Source organism: Carya illinoinensis, chromosome 12 (genome assembly GCF_018687715.1).
Source record: "Carya illinoinensis cultivar Pawnee chromosome 12, C.illinoinensisPawnee_v1, whole genome shotgun sequence".
In the NCBI taxonomy this organism is placed as follows: Eukaryota; Viridiplantae; Streptophyta; class Magnoliopsida; order Fagales; family Juglandaceae; genus Carya; species Carya illinoinensis.
The window spans coordinates 11,923,312-11,942,497 of NC_056763.1; the positions used below are offsets into that span (position 1 = coordinate 11,923,312).

Below are 19,186 nucleotides of genomic sequence, written 5' to 3' on the forward strand. Positions count from 1 at the left end.
TATATGCTACATCACATACTAATCGTAATAGAGAGTGGACTCAATTCGATGCTCGTGAAATATATGTAAGTATTATAATCTGTTTTAATCAAACATATTTGAATATTTGTGACGAATATTAATTCTTTCTCTCGTGTGTAGGATAAAATGGTTGCCCTATGTGCTGAATTTGAGTCAGATCAAAATTTCTCAACAAATGATGTTGAGATTTTTACACAAGTTCTGAGTCAACATTGAAAATATTTGACAGGTTTGGGTTGCTATGTAAAGCCTTGTTGCTCTTCCTCATCGTTCGAATTTGCCTCTAACACCTCTTGTGATGACCCGCTTTTACGTGTATTTTCACTGAAGGGTTGTTTTTAATTTAATTAATATATTGGTTTATTTATTTTAAATTAATGTATTTTAAATTGATTTTTATTTATTTGATGTTGTGTTTAATTTATTTTAGTCGTTTTACGGTTTTTAATATCGTTTTCAGCGGATCGGTTTTTGGTTTCCGGAGTGAGTATTGAACCTCATTTCTTTTCTTTTCTCTTTTTCTTTTTCCCTTTTTTCTTTTTTTTTCTTCTTTTCTTTCTTTTCTTTCTTTTTCTTCTTCTTTTTCTTCCCGTTTTCTCTCTACCCGCGCAGCTCTTCTTCCTTTTCTCCTTACCGTCGCCGCCCCTTTGACCACCCGGTGCACCGCCGTCCGGCCGCCGTGTAGTGCACCACCACTACCATTCTCTTCCCCTCCCACCAAAGATCATCCCCACCAATTTTCAGAGCCATCGGACCAGCTGTTAGCTGCCACGAGCCCCTGGAAGTCACGGCACCTGCCCTGTTTTTCTCCCCTGTCGCCGGTTGCTTTCGTAGCCCAGAACAGCCGCTCGTCGGCGGCGTGCCCTACACCACCCACCCAGTTTTCTTCCCCTCTCACCGGTGAACATCCCCATCAAGTTTCACCTCCATCCGAGCCACCGTTAGCCACCACGAGCTCCTCCAAGCCACAGCGCCGTCGCACCACCTCCAGCCACCATCTCTTCACAGCTTCTTCCCCTACCTCTTGTCGACCTAAACCACCCATTTCCGGTCTCGATCCGTTACCGGAGCAGCTCCCACGAGCTCAACTCCTATTTGGGCTTTTTCCGCTTCCACCGCCAATTCCACCACCACCCATGGCCAAAACTCATTTCCTTTAGCTTCATAAATATCTCAAGACCATTCCCTATCAATTTCAGGTCTTAGTTTGTCCCCGTTCGAAACGACAACAGTGTAAATTACACTGTTATGTTGCTTTTCTTCCGCCGTTTACAACGCCGCGAGCTTTCAAAAAATACTGAATAGCGCTGTAAGTATTTTCCAAACTCTACTTTTAGATTTAAATATATTTTACTCTTACAATAAATATTTATCTGTTGGTTGGTTGATTCCAGACTGAGTCCGAGGAGTTCGGGGGTCGGATGGATTAAGGACGAAGTGCTTGGTTTTGGTTGTTTGTGATTGCTTGGTTATTTGTGCCATGAGGCGTGCGTTACATATTGCATACATGTGCATTTTATTTTAAGTGAGAAAATCATGTTTTGTTGGCGTATATAGATTTCGGGTACGTGTGTCTCACGAGCCCAAACTGGGATGAGTTATTATCTCGGGAGTGGATAATACTGAGTGACATCCCCTGAGTTGTTGCAGGGGGACGACCGGATCACACGATACGATAACGCTGTCGTGTCGACTCCGTGGTCCTTAGAGTGGCTGGGACTAGAGGATGGCCTGGCCAGGTACGCGCTGGGAGCGAGTCTGGGCATTGCTCGTTTAGGTGTCACACGCGTAGTCGTTACCTGCAGTGTGGCACAAAGCCAGGGTGTGTGGATGATCCCTAGGGGAGATCATGGTGCATGCATAATTGGATCGTTTTTATGGTTTTCGGATGCGAGCCATTTTCTGGGAAAATGGCAAAGTTTGGTTTTGAGGGTTTTGATCCATTTTCTGGGAAAATGGTGGTTTGGGCTATTATCTAGGATAAATGCGAGGCTTGGTTTTAAGCGATATGTTTTTGTGGGCCAAATGGGTTTTTGGCGTGCGTGGAAAAATATGGCTTTACGGGTCATGTGCATTGGATTTTCTTTCATGCATGTTGTTTGAGATTTATATGTTTTTATCTAGTGGGGTTTGGATTTTACTTACCTGCGGCACCATTTTTGGTTCCGTAGATTTTGATGCAGAGTTCGAGGAGGAGGAGGAGGCTGAGCCCGAGGATGCGGCTCCGCTGGAGTTCTGGGTTGGGTTATGCTTTGTTTTTGGCTTTGAAACTGTATTTGTGTTATGTAATATTTTATTATGTATGTTTGAAACAGCTTTGTATTAAATTAAGAAAAAATTCTGGTACTTAGTTATATGACTTTGCTATCTGTTGCGTGTTTCTCGTGCACATTTGTTGTTTATACACACACTTGGCACTCGTCAATAGGGTGGTGACCCGCAATGTTACCATCCGGATGTCTCAATTTTTCCGTGTCCGTGCGTGGGGATTTGGGGACATCACACCTCTATAGCGTTAAAGAAAGCGAATTACAAGATCAAAAAATTGACTGTAAGGCAGTATGAGTTAGACACTCAATTGGCAAAATAAGCACACATGGAGATGCACATGAAACAACAAGAGGAGTTCAGGAGAAAAGAAGCAACTCCAAATGCATATGCTTATGCAACAGTTCATGCCTTTAAGTAACTGATTTACATTATAAGTACAGATTTTGAGATATATTTCTGTACAAAAAATGCTAGTACTATTTTATTTATTTATTAGTTCACACTTATTAGACTACTTTTGGATTGAACAAACTGTAATGTATTTTTTTAAATATTATGTATGTCTACTTGATTTTTTATTATTGGATAAAATAAAATAGCTACCTTTCGAACGATTAAAAACCATTTGAACTGTATTATTAAAACCATTCAAACATTGATATGCTACATTTGAATATCAACCACTCATGAGTAACGTGTTTGAACATATTAGACGCTTGAACAGCAACTTTGTACCATTTGAACGTGATTCTGGGATAAAATAAGCGTCCAAAAAAATAAAAAATTCCGTTCGAATGCGATCGAACAATTTTGTTTAAATTCGTTCCAAAAGATATTTTTTGGGATGAAATTGAGATTTTTGTCCTAAATATCTTTTGGGACACTATTATTGAAACGACCTTGGGACGATTTATTTTTATCCCAAGAAATATTTTGGGACGAAATCACTATTGTTTGGAACAAAACTTTTTATCCCAAAAAACTACTCACGCTTTTTCCTACAAGTGATTTTGTTACAATTAGTATATATTTGTGCCGGAATTGATCCTACCACAACTTGCTGTAGCTGACTCCCCAAAATTCTCTGGCAACAAATAGCACTTTCAATTGCGAGCTTACTTCTCATGGGAATTACTATTATTCCTATTAGTAGCTAATTGTAAGAAATATGTATATTCTGCGAGTAAAAGATTGATTCAAGGCATCTTTGTGGCTTTTTTTGGTGAGTGAATTTGCTGCAATTTGTACATAATTTTATAAGAATTGGCTTTTTCCCGCCACTTCAAGTCGTAGCTAACTCCTTGAAAATGTGTGCATGGCAACAAAATACTTACATCTGCAAACAAACACAACGTTGGAAATACTCCTTTTTTTTTTTTTTTTTTTTCTGGCAATGTTTGTCGTCATAAAAAGTGTAATGTCACCAACCAATTTTATCTCGAATGGATGCATATGTCACCATAAAAAAATATTGTCTGCAACCTTTTTCTTTTGCATGAAAAAGCCTTTAACTCATGATAAATAAAATGATCTAATATAAATATTTGCGATGAAAATTTTTTGATAATATGAATTTGGTAACAAAATGTAATTTTTTACTATCAAATAGTATTCGTAACAAAAATTTATATCCCAAAAACTAATATTTGTTGTAGTGTCGTAGCTGGTGTCCTAGCTAGTAATTAAATAAAAGAGGGAGTAATAATGATAATAATGACAACTATTGTACTAATTATATGTACAACAGTAATTAAATTGCATTAGGTCACGAATAGGAATCTTCAACTTGTTTCCATTAAAGAATAGTAGTATTGAAGCTACCAAATGTTCATGGCAGCTGGTGTAGTATACTTCTGCTGGACTTTCTACCTGCGCCTACTACACGGCCTTTATTCTCACTGGCAACACCTTAAATAATCAATACCCTTGAATAATTATTTGGAGCCGACTCTAGCCCTTTTGCCGACGTTGAGTATCCTGGAAGATACGCTGTGAAACCCTAATCAACATCGATATCTTAATCAATCTGCAGCAAGCCAATGCTAGCTTCTTGGTTGGTATGCGCATTCATTAGGGTGCATAACAAACTGGGGCCCCTTCTAAAGTTTTGATCCACACACAACGGGTGCACACATCGAAGTGTTAATTATTCACCGGAATGGATAACCCTAACTTCTTAATCTGTTTGATTAATTGTACTAGCACTCTGAAGTCGACCTAGTTTCATTCCTCCAAGAGATGCAGGCCGACATGCAAAAGTTGCAAAAAGTACGATGTTTTTCGAATTTGAAGAAGATGAAAATTAGATATTTATTTCTAACATATAGTATATTATTTAGTTATATATATACTTTATATAATTTACAGTTTCTTTCTGCTTGCGCTAGAATACATATTTTGTTCTACAAGCTCAAGGCTGAAACCGCAAAAACACAAAGCAACTACTAAACCTAGTTAGGCTGAACTTGATTGTTTAAAACGACCCTGGATTATCCTCTAATGACATGTTAATTAGGTCGACATCTTGACCTTGAGTTGTGCCATCCTCAAAGAGCCACTTCTCCAGCAACGTAAGAGGGACTTGAGTCTCCAAATCTGCCTTGCTTTTGTCTTGGAAGAGGTTCATTTCTGGGGTCAAATTTGCAGTCTCGTCCACAGACACGGATTGAGAGACATCAGAGGTGGGGGAATTGTAGGTCAGCAACGAGTCAAAAGCATCTAGTGTTGTGGCAGTACCTTCGGTACTAGGACTGGAACCATTTGCAATTACGAGGTTGTTAGAGGAATTCTGGGTGTTTTCTGAGTTGTTTGTCTGAACTGATTTTGGGGAACTTTTGTTCCAGTTCTCGAGCAATCGGGCTATGTTTTCGGCATTGGATGCATATATGGATGCTTGATATGGTCTAACGTACGGATGATGGCCATCGAAGGGCTTGAATTCAGGCAATTGGCTTGTTTTGTCAAGAGACAAAGCTTCGCAAAGGGCTCTCTTAGCCATGTGGATGTCTGTTTGGAGCCTTTTCTCCCACCGACCTTTGGATATTGGCTGTGAGGCTGAGAACCCATCTTGGTTATGGTCATCGAGACCTGTGTGAAGCTTTTTGAGCTTCTTCTTTAAATGGGTATTCCAATAATTTTTAATATCATTGTCTGTCCTTTGGGGAAGATAGGATGCTATGGCCGCCCATCTGCAAACATTAGAAAAGTTTTCATAAATATTTCCCTTAATTCCACCTCCAGAAAAACTAACAAATAACCGAGCATATATTTTATATATATAGCAATAGTACTGGAGTCTTCCCTTTAAAATTTTGAAATCTAAAAGCTTAAAAAATCATTACCAAATGTGGAAACATGCATGAACCTCCGCTTTATCTCATATATAGAGAGAGAGAGGGATTTTACCTATTACCCAAAAGAGCTTGGAGGTGGATTATCATTTTCTCTTCATGATCAGTAAAGTTTCCACGCTTAATACCTGGTCGGAGATAGTTGGTCCATCTAAGTCTGCAGCTCTTACTGCATCTGAGCAAACCTGTGAAAACCCCACATACACAAAAGAGTGAATCGTCATTTTACTGGCAAGAAAAAGAAAGGGAGTACTGGATAGAGGAAAGTAAAGGAGATGCAGGATATTAATTACATCCCTTTAATGATCAGACCAACCCAACCAAAAAAAAAGTCACAGATAGGTTAGGATGAAGAAATACCAAGCAGAAGAAGCTTTAAATAGGAAAAAGGTAATAAATTCCGAGTAGAAACTTTACCAGTATTCGTGGGAACTGATCTCCAATTCCCTGGTCCATGTTCTTGAATGTAAGAGACCAGGATGATGTCTTCTTCCGGTGTCCATGGCCCTTTCTTTACACCAACCTTGTCACAGCACGGTGGCCTCCCCATCTCTTTCTCTCTATCTCTCTTTCTCTGAATGATTCTCAGCAATGGTCTTCGTTATGATCTATGAAGTCTCTTTCTAAAATAAGACGTAGAGACAAGCGTCCAACTTAGGGTTTGCCTTGTCAAATATGTGCATCCCTTTATTTATATATATAGAGAGGGCCTAAAGAACTGTTAATTCCTTGACAAGAGGTAAAAGGGTTTGCAACAAGAGAGTCAAAATGGACAGCAAAGAGCATTTACTCGGTTCTCTAAAAAGGTCAGCTCTCCCTCTCTCCTCTCCCCGCCTCGCATTCATTAAAAGGTGCCGCGGTGGCACCGAATAAAACTCCTACAATTATCTCTTATAACGGAGTAGGGAGGCCGACTGCTTTTAGGAAGGGGAAAATATAGTTATAAATATAATTATGTATTAATATGTGTATTAATATAATAGAATTGTTTAAAAAATAAATTTTATTAAAATAATATTAATTTAAATTTTAAATATAAATAAATTATTATTAATATATAGATTAATATGTGACTGTATTTATATATAATAAAACTCTTTAAAAAGAATTCGTTTTGTCCGGACATAAAGGAGTTTCTCACGGAATTGAACTTCGATTGCACGAATATCCATACGTGGCTCTTTTAGGATGTGTTTGGTCATCATCTATTATCAAACTACTTTATTACAATTTACGAACAGTTTAATATTATTTACATATTATTTTTCACTTTTCATTATTTACTTTTTTTTTTTATTACTATTTCCAAATTATCTAAAATAAAACCAGTATCCAAATGCATCCTAAACTTTTTTCTTCTTGTGGTGTTTTAGACTTACCGTGACCAACCGACAAAAAACCCATGTGTATTTACCAGAAAAGGAAACAAATTCCAGATGATACGATGACTAGATTATGTATGCCATGGCCATTTCTTAGTTGGATTGTGTACTATCAGGTTGTTCTGATATATTTTTTAATAATTAACCCACAAATATAAATTAAGGGTAGAGCCTGATCAGGACTTCTAACAAATTGAACCTTGAACATACACTACAACAACAATAGGTTTTAGTGACAGATGAAACTGTCACAAGAAATGGAAAAAACGTCAAGAAATATATTTGGTGACGGTTTCTGACCGTCACCACCACTGTCACGTAATGTGCGTCACGGATTACATTTGGTGACAATTTACTGTATAAGCGTCACAAAAAATATTTTTAGTGACGGTTGGAAGTCTTCCGTTTGATGTCACGTTCGAACGTGGGATTTTTTGTGACAGTTGAAATCTGTCACAAAATGTAACGTTCGAACGTCCAACAGAACGTTCGAACGTTAACCCGACTGATTGACATTCGAATGAGAAAATTTGACGTTCGTTGGTTATAGTTTGAACGTATCATATTTACGTTGGAACGTCAAACAAAACGTTCGAACGTAAATCATTTAAACATTCGAACGTTGTATTCATTTTGAAGGTGAACATGTTCGAACGTTGGGTCGTACATTCGAACGTTCTTTCGTAATTTTGTGTTATTACATTCGAACATTAGTTCTAATGTAAACCAACATTCGAACGCTTGTTATATACATTCGAACGTATAGATCAAAAATACTATTTTCATAAAATTAAAAAATATACAAATTGTATCATCATATTATACCATCAAATTAGCAACTAACAATGTTTTATATAGTTGCAAAATTAGATATTAAAAGTTCTATACAATGAGAAAACTGAATTGATTTCATTTCTTCTTCTTTTCTCGCCCACCACGATTCTACTACAGTGAAATAACACGCCCTATCTGAACTCTCATCTCCCTCTGCACTTGTTTTTAAACTTCATTGCACATTCTTTCCTCCTGGTCTCTATGTTGCTCTTGCAAACGCATTTCTAAATCAGACTGTTCCAAGAGAGACTCCAACTCTTATTGTCTTGATCTCATATACTCATTTGATAAAAAAAAAAATGCTGCAAAATAAGTAATATTTTAAAAGAAATACAAATAAAAATTAAATTAATGACATGTTGCATAATTTAATAAATTATTCCCAACATATTCAATAAAAGTTCACAATTTTTTTTTAAAATGATATCATATATTTCCACAATATATAAACATATTCACAACTAAATTTACAATATTTTACATATTCCCAACAATTTTAATAGATACTGTAATATACAAATTCACAATATATAAACATATTCCCTATAGAATAAACTAATTCACAAATCACATATACATATGCACAATAATAACTAATTCACAAATACCAAAACATAGTCACAAAAAAATAACCATAACATATGCTTCAAATTCCCATACACAATTGTAAAACATATTCATTTTAATCTATAAATATACACAAATATTTATATTTTCATTTTAAGAATAAGCATACACACAACACAAATTTTCATTTTAATTCATCATATTACATAATCCATATCACAAAGATTTTCTTCTAATTCATTAACATAAACAATTCAATTCCTTCTAATTCATCAATAATATTTAATTCAAAACATATTCACAATATATACAATCAAAATTCACTACTCAATTCACAATATTATACCCATATCTAATCCTTCAAAATCCACAATCAACTCACATTATACACATCAAAATATTTATCATTATCCATAACAAAAGCACAACAAAATATATAAACATATTAATAAAGTTTAGAAATATACCTATTACTCACAATATCCTCTTACAAATCACAAGTTTTGAACAAGCCACAACAACTAATCCTTCAAAAAAATCACAACTCTAGTTAGTTAAAGACATATATATAAAAAGACACAAAATAAATATCATAAAATTGCAAAACATTTAAAGGAAAAAAGAGTTTTTCCTTACCAAAATCAATGGAGAGAGCAAAAATATTAATCATCTCTCACTCTACTCTCTCTCTCTAACCCTCTCTCACTCTAACACACACTCTCTCTCTAACCGACAACCCTCTCTCACCCTCACTCTCTCTTTCACGCACGGGAGAAGCAGAAGAAATGATTCTGCTTCCTCCCGTGTGTTTATTCATTAAAACTACTCTGATTTGATATGACGTTCGAACGTTTAAAAAGTAAAGTTCGAACGTTATTTTAAAAATGTGTGGAAAATTTCCCGCATTTTTTCACGTTCGAACCTATATGCATATACGTTCGAACGTTTAAAAAGTAACGTTCGAATGTTAAATTTTAACGTTCGAACGTTAGTTAAAAATGTGTGGGAAAATTCTCTCATTTTTTCACGTTCGAACGTATATGCATATACGTTCGAACGTTTAAAAAGTAACGTTCGAATGTTAAATTTTAACGTTCGAACGTTATTTAAAAATGAGTGGGAAATTTGAAGCATTTTTTCACGTTCGAACGTATATGCATATACGTTCGAACGTTTAAAAAGTAACGTTCGAATGTGAAATTTTAACGTTCGAACGTTAGTTAAAAATGTGTGGGAAGATTCCCGCATTTTTTCACGTTCGAACGTATATGCATATACGTTCGAACGTTTAAAAAGTAACGTTCGAATGTGAAATTTTAACGTTCGAACGTTAGTTAAAAATGTGTGGGAAGATTCCCGCATTTTTTCACGTTTGAACGTATATGCATATACGTTCGAACGTTTAAAAAGTAACGTTCGAACGTTAAACTTTAACGTTCGAACGTTATTTAAAATGAGTGGGAAATTTTTCGCATTTTTTCACGTTCTAACGTATATGCATATACGTTAAAACGTTTAAAAAGTAACGTTCGAACGTGAAATTTTAACGTTCGAACGTTAGTTAAAAATGTGTAGGAAGATTCCCTCATTTTTTCACGTTCGTGCATATACGTTCGAATGTTTAGAAAGTAACGTTCGAACGTATATGCATATACGTTCGAACGTTTAGAAAGTAACATATATAGCACTAGACTATATATATAATATATATTATATACTTAACTAGTATATAATATAGTGTATTATATATTATATATATAGTATATAATATACTGCAGTTAGCTTATCCAATTTTAATATTAAATCATTGCGCTTCAAATTTCAATCTCTTTAAATTTGTAATAATTATTCACAAATGATGCATTATTTTATTTAAAAATTACATAAAATTTAAATTATAGTCATATTTACCAAATACTCTATCTAACGTTAGAACTACACCCACTAACGTTCGAACGTATGTGAAAGAAATATACTCTATTATTATAAATAATATATAATAATATATATAGTATATTAACTATATATAATATTAACTATATACTATAATATATACTATATATATTAACTATATAATATATTATATATTATAGATTATATGTAATGACTATATATATAATATATAATGAGTATATATATACTATATATGTTATATAATATATACTAGACTATAATGAGTATAGTATATAGCACTAGACTATATATATAATATATATTATATACTTAACTAGTATATAATATAGTATATTATATATTATATATATATAGTATATAATATACTGCAGTTAGCTTATCCAATTTTAATATTAAATCATTGCGCTTCAAATTTCAATCTCTTTAATTTTGTAATAATTGTTTACAAATGATGCATTATTTTATTTAAAAATTACATAAAATTTAAATTATAGTCATGTTTACCAAATACTCTATCTAATGTTAGAATTACATCCACTAACGTTCGAACGTATGTGAAAGAAATATACTTTATTATTATAAATAATATATAATAATATATATATATATATAGTATATTAACTATATATAATATTAACTATATACTATATATATTAACTATATAATATATTATATATTATAGATTATATTTAATGACTATATATATAATATATAATGAGTATATATACACTATATATATTATATAATATATACTAGACTATAATGAGTATATAGCACTAGACTATATATATAATATATATTATATACTTAACTAGTATATAATATAGTGTATTATATATTATATATATATAGTATATAATATACTGCAGTTAGCTTATCCAATTTTAATATTAAATCATTGCGCTTCAAATTTCAATCTCTTTAAATTTGTAATAATTATTCACAAATATTGATGCATTATTTTATTTAAAAATTACATAAAATTTAAATTATAGTCATATTTACCAAATACTCTATCTAACGTTGGAACTACACCCACTAACGTTCGAACGTATGTGAAAGAAATATACTCTATTATTATAAATAATATATAATAATATATATAGTATATTAACTATATATAATATTAACTATATACTATAATATATACTATATATATGAACTATATAATATATTATATATTATAGATTATATGTAATGACTATATATATAATATATAATGAGTATATATATACTATATATATTATATAATATATACTAGACTATAATGAGTATAGTATATAGCACTAGACTATATATATAATATATATTATATACTTAACTAGTATATAATATAGTGTATTATATATTATATATATAGTATATAATATACTACAGTTAGCTTATCTAATTTTAATATTAAATTATCGCGCTTCAAATTTCAATCTTTAAATTTGTAATTTCACAAATGATGCATTATTTTATTTAAAAATTACATAAAATTTAAATTATAGTCATATTTATCAAATACTTTATCTAACGTTCGAACTTCACCCACTAACGTTCGAACGTCACGAATTAACGTTCGAACGTTGGCGCCAAAAAATATTACTTTTGCACGTAAAAATCTTTAACGTTCGAACGTTCATGTAACGTTCGAACGTAAATTTGCTTACGTTCGAACGTCATACGAATTCTCATCTGGATTTAGTGACGGTTTGTATAAACCGTCACAAAAACTGATTTTTTGTGACAGTTTGGGGACTGTCACCAATTCTAAAGCGTCACTAAATCTCAATTTTGTTTTAGTGATATTCTTTGGCCAAGTGAGGGAAAGGACTGCTAATAAAATCTACAATAGCTAGGTTGACTATCCAGCTGAGAATTTTAAGCTGTATACGCGCGGTAATGAAGCACTATAGTGATCTACTCCTTTGGTGACCTTGTTGGGCATGCATCTCCACTTATTCTTCTTCCAAATTCTTAGTAAGGAAACCAATAACTTAGTTGGAGAATATTATTTTTATTTTAAAATTTAAAAAAATTGAATTATTTTTTATGTTTTGTTTAGAATCTTGAAAATGTTTTAATGATTAGATAAAAATTTAAAATTAAAAAATATTTGTGTTTGAATAGTTTTTGTGAAACCAAACTAGGTTTTGTAATCATAAAGTTAGGATTGCTTCCTGCAAATAAGATCATAAAATGTTGTAGGAGTCGTGGGATGGGATAGGGTACATTTAAGAAATTTGCAGTCTATTGCTTTGGCTCCTTTGGTAATTAAGATGACGTGTATATATATATTTGGATCATACTCAAAACTGCAGCAACATGCGAGACTCATGCACAACCTAGAAAACTTATGAGTATCATGTGTCATCCTTTTGCGACAATATTGTTTGATGTAATGAAGGATTAATGATCAAGGAGTTGTATGCATGGTGTGATGTGTGATAATCTATGGTAGTCATCAAACAATAGATTATTCTTATTCCTAACTAGAGAAACAAATAAACAAAGTGTTAGGCAGGAGGTTTTTGCATATAAATAGAAAAAGATAGGACATGAGAGTGAGAGGGGAAAGGTTTATAGAATTCAAAATTTGTGTTTTTCTATGTCTACCAACCAACGTATAATTTTCATCTATTATATTTTAGAGTATTAATGTTATACACCATACACACATCCCACTATGTAAGATGTGATATATTTATCACTATTGGATTATGAAAAATCATCCAATAAACAATAATCCAATAGTAATAAATGTGCAACATCTTACATAATGAGATGATAGTGTAATATATAGAGTTTTCCTATATTTTATTCTTTTTAACCGCATTCTCACTTTTTTCTATGATTACAAGTGCAATATATTAACTTTTTTTTCTAAAGAACCTTGGCAGAGTTGTCCACGACAATCATAACATGACAATGGAGTTTAAGTTTGGCTCCAAGAAGAGGCTTTGGACAGCAATTGCTAGTAAGGAAATCAAGTCTTGTAAAATTATTATGTTTGAGAAGCTATGCAAAGGCGGGGGCCACATTACTTCACCATAGTAGTGGTCAAAGAGGATGTATTGAGGCAAGCCGAGAACAAGGGTCAGGAGAACACCCACGATAAATTAGAGTTGCTACCCAAGGAGGTCAAGCTGGTTTTAGAAGCCCACAGGGGGTACTTGAAGTGCCCACCACACTCCAACCTCCTAGGGAGTTTAATCACCGCATTCGGCTAGTGAATGAAGCAAAGCCGATCAATGTGCCACCTTATAGATATGCCCACTTTCAGAAGGGGGAGATTGAACGGCAAGTAGATGAGATGCTGAAGAGTGGCCTTATTCGCCCTAGTACCAGTCCCTTCTCTTCACTGGTGCTGTTGGTGAGGAAGAAGAATGGCACATGAAGGCTTTGTACTAACTATAGGGCCCTGAATCAAGCTACTATCAAGGACAGATTTTCAATTCCCACAGTTGATGAGATGCTAGAAGAGCTGCACGGGCCACAATATTTTTCAAGTTGGATTTAAGGGCTGGTTACCATCAGATTCGGATGAATGAGGAAGACATCAATAAGACAGCCTTTAGGACTCACTCAGCTCATTATGAATACCTAGTGATACCTTTCGGTTTGTGCAATGCACCCTTATCTTTTCAAGCTACAATAAATAGCATCTTCAAGCCACTACTTCGAAAGTTTGTGCTTGTCTACTCCGATGACATCTTGGTCTATTTTAAGACCGTCGAAGAGCATAAGCAACAATTGGAGGAGGTGCTAACAATTCTGGAGGAGCATCATTTCTTCATTAAGGCCACCAAGTGTGCAAAGTTAGAGTTGGAGTACTTATGCCACTTCATTTTGGGAGATGGTGTCAAAGTTGATCACAGAAAGATAGCAGCCATGGTGGATTGGTCTCTATCCAAAGACATCTCAGCCTTAAGGGGATTCTTGAGGCTCACGGGATATTATAGGCAGTTTGTCAAAGGCTATGGGCTTATAGCCAGGCCACTCACAGCAATGCTCAAGAATGACAATTTTGAGTGGACAACCGAGACTAAGGAAGCCTTTGAAGAATTAAAGCAAGCCATGACCAAGATACCTGTGTTGGCACTTTCCAATTTTGAAAGACCGTTTGAAGTTTTACAAATGCAAGCAATGAGGGCATCGGGCTGTGTTGGTTCAAGATCGAAGGCCTTTGGCCTTCATTTCTAAGGCACTCAAGCCTATGAAGAAAGCATGGAGTACTTATGCTTGAGAGCTATTGGCAGTGGTGCATGCTGTCAAGGTGTGGCACCCATACCTCTTGGGGTGCAAGTTTACTATCATCACAGACTAACAAGTCTTAAGGCATCTACTCTAGTAGAAAATTGTCACCCCAAAACAATAGAAGTTCCTTGTCAAGTTGCTAGGCATTGAATACAACATAGTCTATCAACCGGGTAAGGAAAATAAGGTGGCTGATGCCTTAAGCCGAAGGGAAGACAGCCAACTACTTGAGACAGTGGGTGATGACACAGAGTCATCAAACTTGGCATTGAGTGGGGAAAAATGGCAAGTATGGGATAAGATCAGAGAGGCTACCCAATTGGATGCAAGGGCCTTCTCTAACCATTGTCAATTCCAAACAGAATTTGAGAGGACTTGGCAATGGACTTCATAGAGGGCCTACCCATTAGCGGAGGGCATAAAGTGATCCTGGTGGTAGTAGACCGGCTGAGCAAGTACGCCCACTTCATCCCTCTGAATAATCCTTATACAACCAAGTAAGTGGGTAAGGCCTTTACCAGGCCTTCCTGGTCGAATCTGGAGCAAGGTCAGGGCAAGCTTGACAATTACTGCCCATCACCCAAGCCACTCACCCAGCCCTAGCCATAACTACTTCCCTACTTTGTAGGGAGTAACCACCCACACCATAAACTACTCAACTACCACCCACTTGGCCAACTCACAAAACTACCCATTGCCAAGTGTGCTTCACCATCAGAAGACACATGTGCTTGGCTTGGTCAGCCCACCATCAAGCGACACTTTTGCTTGACTTGATTCACCCACCATCAGGAGACACATGTGTGCTTGACTTGGTCAAGCCACCAGCAGGAGACACGTGTGCTTGACTCAATCAGCCTAGTCACTTAACTACCTTATCCCACTCAACTACTTTCCTACTCAGCCACTGCACATGCATGCATACATGCACAACCACTAGAATTTCACCCACCATCATCCTTCGAACACTCATACGAGTTCAGCCAACACCACTCATAACCATCACATTTAAGCAAGTGGCAGATCACATTGGTCATCAAGGCACAAGGAGGAGCGCGGTAGGTTGGTGTCTAGGATCTTGACCGAGGACCCTATCAGTTTTGCCATCTGCATGTTTTCTAATGAAAGACTTTTACTTGAGACTACATGTCTTGATCGTGGCTATTTTCATTTTCTTCATTTGTAACTTATCTTTTGATGGCTATATTTCAATTGATTTTGTATTTTGTTGTTGTGTTGAATATGCACTAGGAGGGTATTGTTCCAAGTCCCATTTTAAACTAATGGACTTGTTCCAAAGCAAGAAAATACCTCTGTGACTTTTATTTTTTATTCATTTCATTTCATTTATTTTTTTAATCCTTTTAGACTCATTTTGTTTCTTGGATTATCTAAAATGAAGGATTTTCTTCAACCAAAATTTGAACCAAAGCTTATGCTTGTATATATGTAGGTATTCAATTTCTATCACTATAATGGTATCTTATGTTACTGCATTTATTTGAAATACTTATGCAAGTTCCATGTTTTTGGAAAAGCTTTCCATGGAACTTATGAACTTGGTTTCATTGCAAATAAAACCTTATTTGAAACAAATGTACATATTATCCCGAACCCTATTTTTAACTACGATAAATCAATTTGCAACAAAAAATTGTGGTTAAAAAAGATTATTTGTAGTGAAAAAATGATCGTCGGGGTATACTTTTCCCATGGAGGTATTTGCGTGAGTAGGACAATGAAAAGTAATCATTGCAAATACTTTTTTGCAACAAGAAATGGACTTTTTGCAAAAAATTTTATCATTGCAAAAATTGATTTTTGTTGTAGTGGGTCAATTATAAGATTGTTTGGGGACAGATTGGAGAGAGTCAAGAAAGTAATTGCAAACAAAAATGTTATTATTCTTCACATACAATTACTTTATACTTTTAGTCTTGTTTATTCAAATAAGGAAATATATGTCTATGCAAAATACTACTCATATATGATATATAGGGTGTATAAAACTTAATTTCAAGTTCCAATGGGGCTATAACTTTAGCTTAAGAAATTATCCACTCTTTCTTCTCATCTAGTAGTTTTGTTGAACTTGGGATGATTTAAAATCTACCAATTGATTTTTATTTTTATTTTTGTTGTATATGTTTTGTCATCAATTATGATTTACTATACTTGTAGAATTTTTTGATTTTCTTATCTTTTTGTTTTAAATTTTTTTATCTTTTTCATTAAATTGAATTGGTAGCTAGTACTAATTGATAATTATTCTTTGACTCCAAGTTAAGACCTAAAGGGGTGATATCACTCATATGTATTTTCACTAATCATAGACTCATATGGAATAAGTACAAATTAAAGATTATACAACACAATTGATCTGTCAATCTCCACACTAATCAAAACATAGTCTCTATGAACACAAGATTTTATTGAAACATATGAATTCTCTTGAAGAACTCCTTAAAGGTAAAACTAGCTAGTACATGGCAACCAATCAAAAAAGTTAATCAACTAGAACAATTAAGTTGGACAAAGAGCTCCACTTACAATAATTTGTAAAGAACATTTGTTTTATACTGAACAGGAAATAAACTTGCCTCCTAGCACAACAACTATATATAGGACCCATAGGCAATTCAGCCGCCATGGCTTGTTCTTTTCAGAATTCCGGTTGTTTCTTCGATTTGAAGACTAGCTAGATGTCGAAGTAAAAATTATATGTTGCGTAAGAACGGTACTTAAAGGGGAGGACTCTCATCTTTGATCTTGCAAATAGAAAGTTTATTCTCTTCTATGAGATATGATATGGCCTTGTTGTTGACTTTCATGGCACATTTAGATGAAACTAGGGTTTCTAATTAAGTTCTCGTAGAGGAAGATTCAACCCTTCTCGATCCGTTGTACACTATATTAGAGATATTCTATCAATATATTGGAAAATCTTGCTTTGTAAACTTGCTGAACATATCTATTAAGATTTTCAAAACTGATCCTTCAAACCTCTCTAATTCATTTGTCATTTCGTTCACGCTACTTTGTTTGGATCTTGTATGCCTATATATTTTTGCCTACTTTTAGCAGGTATATTTTTGTCTAATTTTCCTCTTTTCCTTAGTTGAAGTATTCAATACCCTTTTTTTCATCTCATTAAGAGGCCTTTTTTGGTGTGCCTTCAAGGGTATTCTAACTTGACATACAGTGAAAACTAGATTTAGTGGATAATTTTAAGAATTTTTCAACAGGCTTGAATAGTATTTCAGTATTAATGTGAAAAATATATACAAATATGTAAAATACTTATAAGAAGATACTTACTATATATTAAGTTATAAGGTCAAAGTATTTCTTTAATTATTTCATACATAGTCATAAATTTAATACAAAATTCTCATTTCTCTCATAATTTTTCTTCTGAATAAAGTAGAGTAAGCGATTTCTTTCACTCCATTGTACTACTCCACCCACTGAATTATATATTGTCGTTGAAAATTCGTTGCGCGTTAGTACTCACGGGCATTTGTTTTCTTGCTGCAATGGCTTTCTAAAGCTAGCTATCCATGTTTATCAACTAATTAAAATATCAGGCTTGAGTTTGGGGTCGGACCAGTAATTAATATATATCATTAATGAAAACGAAGGAGCTGTGTCCTTTATTTTTCTTATCCTCCAAAGGAAGATAGCTATTAAAATATTGATTATTGAGACAAAGGGCGGGTGGCCATTAATCAGTGACAAAAGAGTATCATGCAAGCATGCTTGCATGCTAGCTGCGAGTAATTGTCTAACGGTCGATATCTGATCTTGCACATGCAATGATTAGTTTCTATTAAATAATATTGTTTAGCTTCAATATAATCTTTTTGTTGCAACAAATTGATCATAAAAACTTATTTTTATTATAGTAACTCTAAGTTGTATATACCAGAATCAACATTATAAGAAAACTGTTTATTTCTTGTCAATTATTTTTTTTTTAAGAAAAAATTATTTTTTCTCAAAATAAGTTTATTCTTACGCAAATAGTAATTTTTGTCACAAATAATTCATAATAAATGTTCATTTTTTTTTACATTACCGATCGATACTATTAAAAAATAATAAAATTTAAGATGAAAAGTATGTATCCACATCTTTAGATCGAGAATGATGTCGAATCGAACGTCGAGGCTAGCTGATTGATTGATTAGGTCGACATATACATGATATTACTGATCACATCAGTTAATTTCTTTCCAAAACACCAACAATACGTTCTTATATATTAAAATTTGGAGACATATAAGAAAGTTAAGATATATATAGGTTTAATTTCAATTAAAGCACGTACGTAGCTAGCTAGGTTTCATGCCACGACAAACCGATCGAGAAAACTGCATAATCGGAAGATTAATGTGGGAAAAGAGTCCGGCAAATTGTTTCAAGCTGTAGTACTTATCCATTATGTGCACAAACCGCGCGTACGTACCATGATGCTAACACATTTGTCGTATTCATTTTCTCTGATAATTATAGATAGTGAGAATGGAGCTACTACTGATCTTTAATTTCAAGGAAGAAGACGAAGATCAGATCAGATCAGATATTGACTATATAACTAATATT

The 19,186-nt window shown here is 33.9% G+C and overlaps 1 protein-coding gene across 1 annotated transcript; it reads right to left on the reverse strand.

Moving 5' to 3' along the window:
• Window positions 1-4,601: 4,601 nt before the first annotated feature.
• On the reverse strand, window positions 4,602-6,336 carry LOC122288881 (myb-related protein 306-like). The gene is made up of 3 exons (XM_043095701.1): window positions 6,060-6,336; window positions 5,698-5,827; window positions 4,602-5,480 (listed from the first exon to the last, which is right to left on the reverse strand). The coding sequence occupies exons 1-3, from the start codon at window positions 6,190-6,192 to the stop codon at window positions 4,766-4,768; spliced, it is 978 nt and encodes a 325-aa protein (XP_042951635.1). The 5' UTR covers window positions 6,193-6,336; the 3' UTR covers window positions 4,602-4,765.
• Window positions 6,337-19,186: the final 12,850 nt, after the last annotated feature.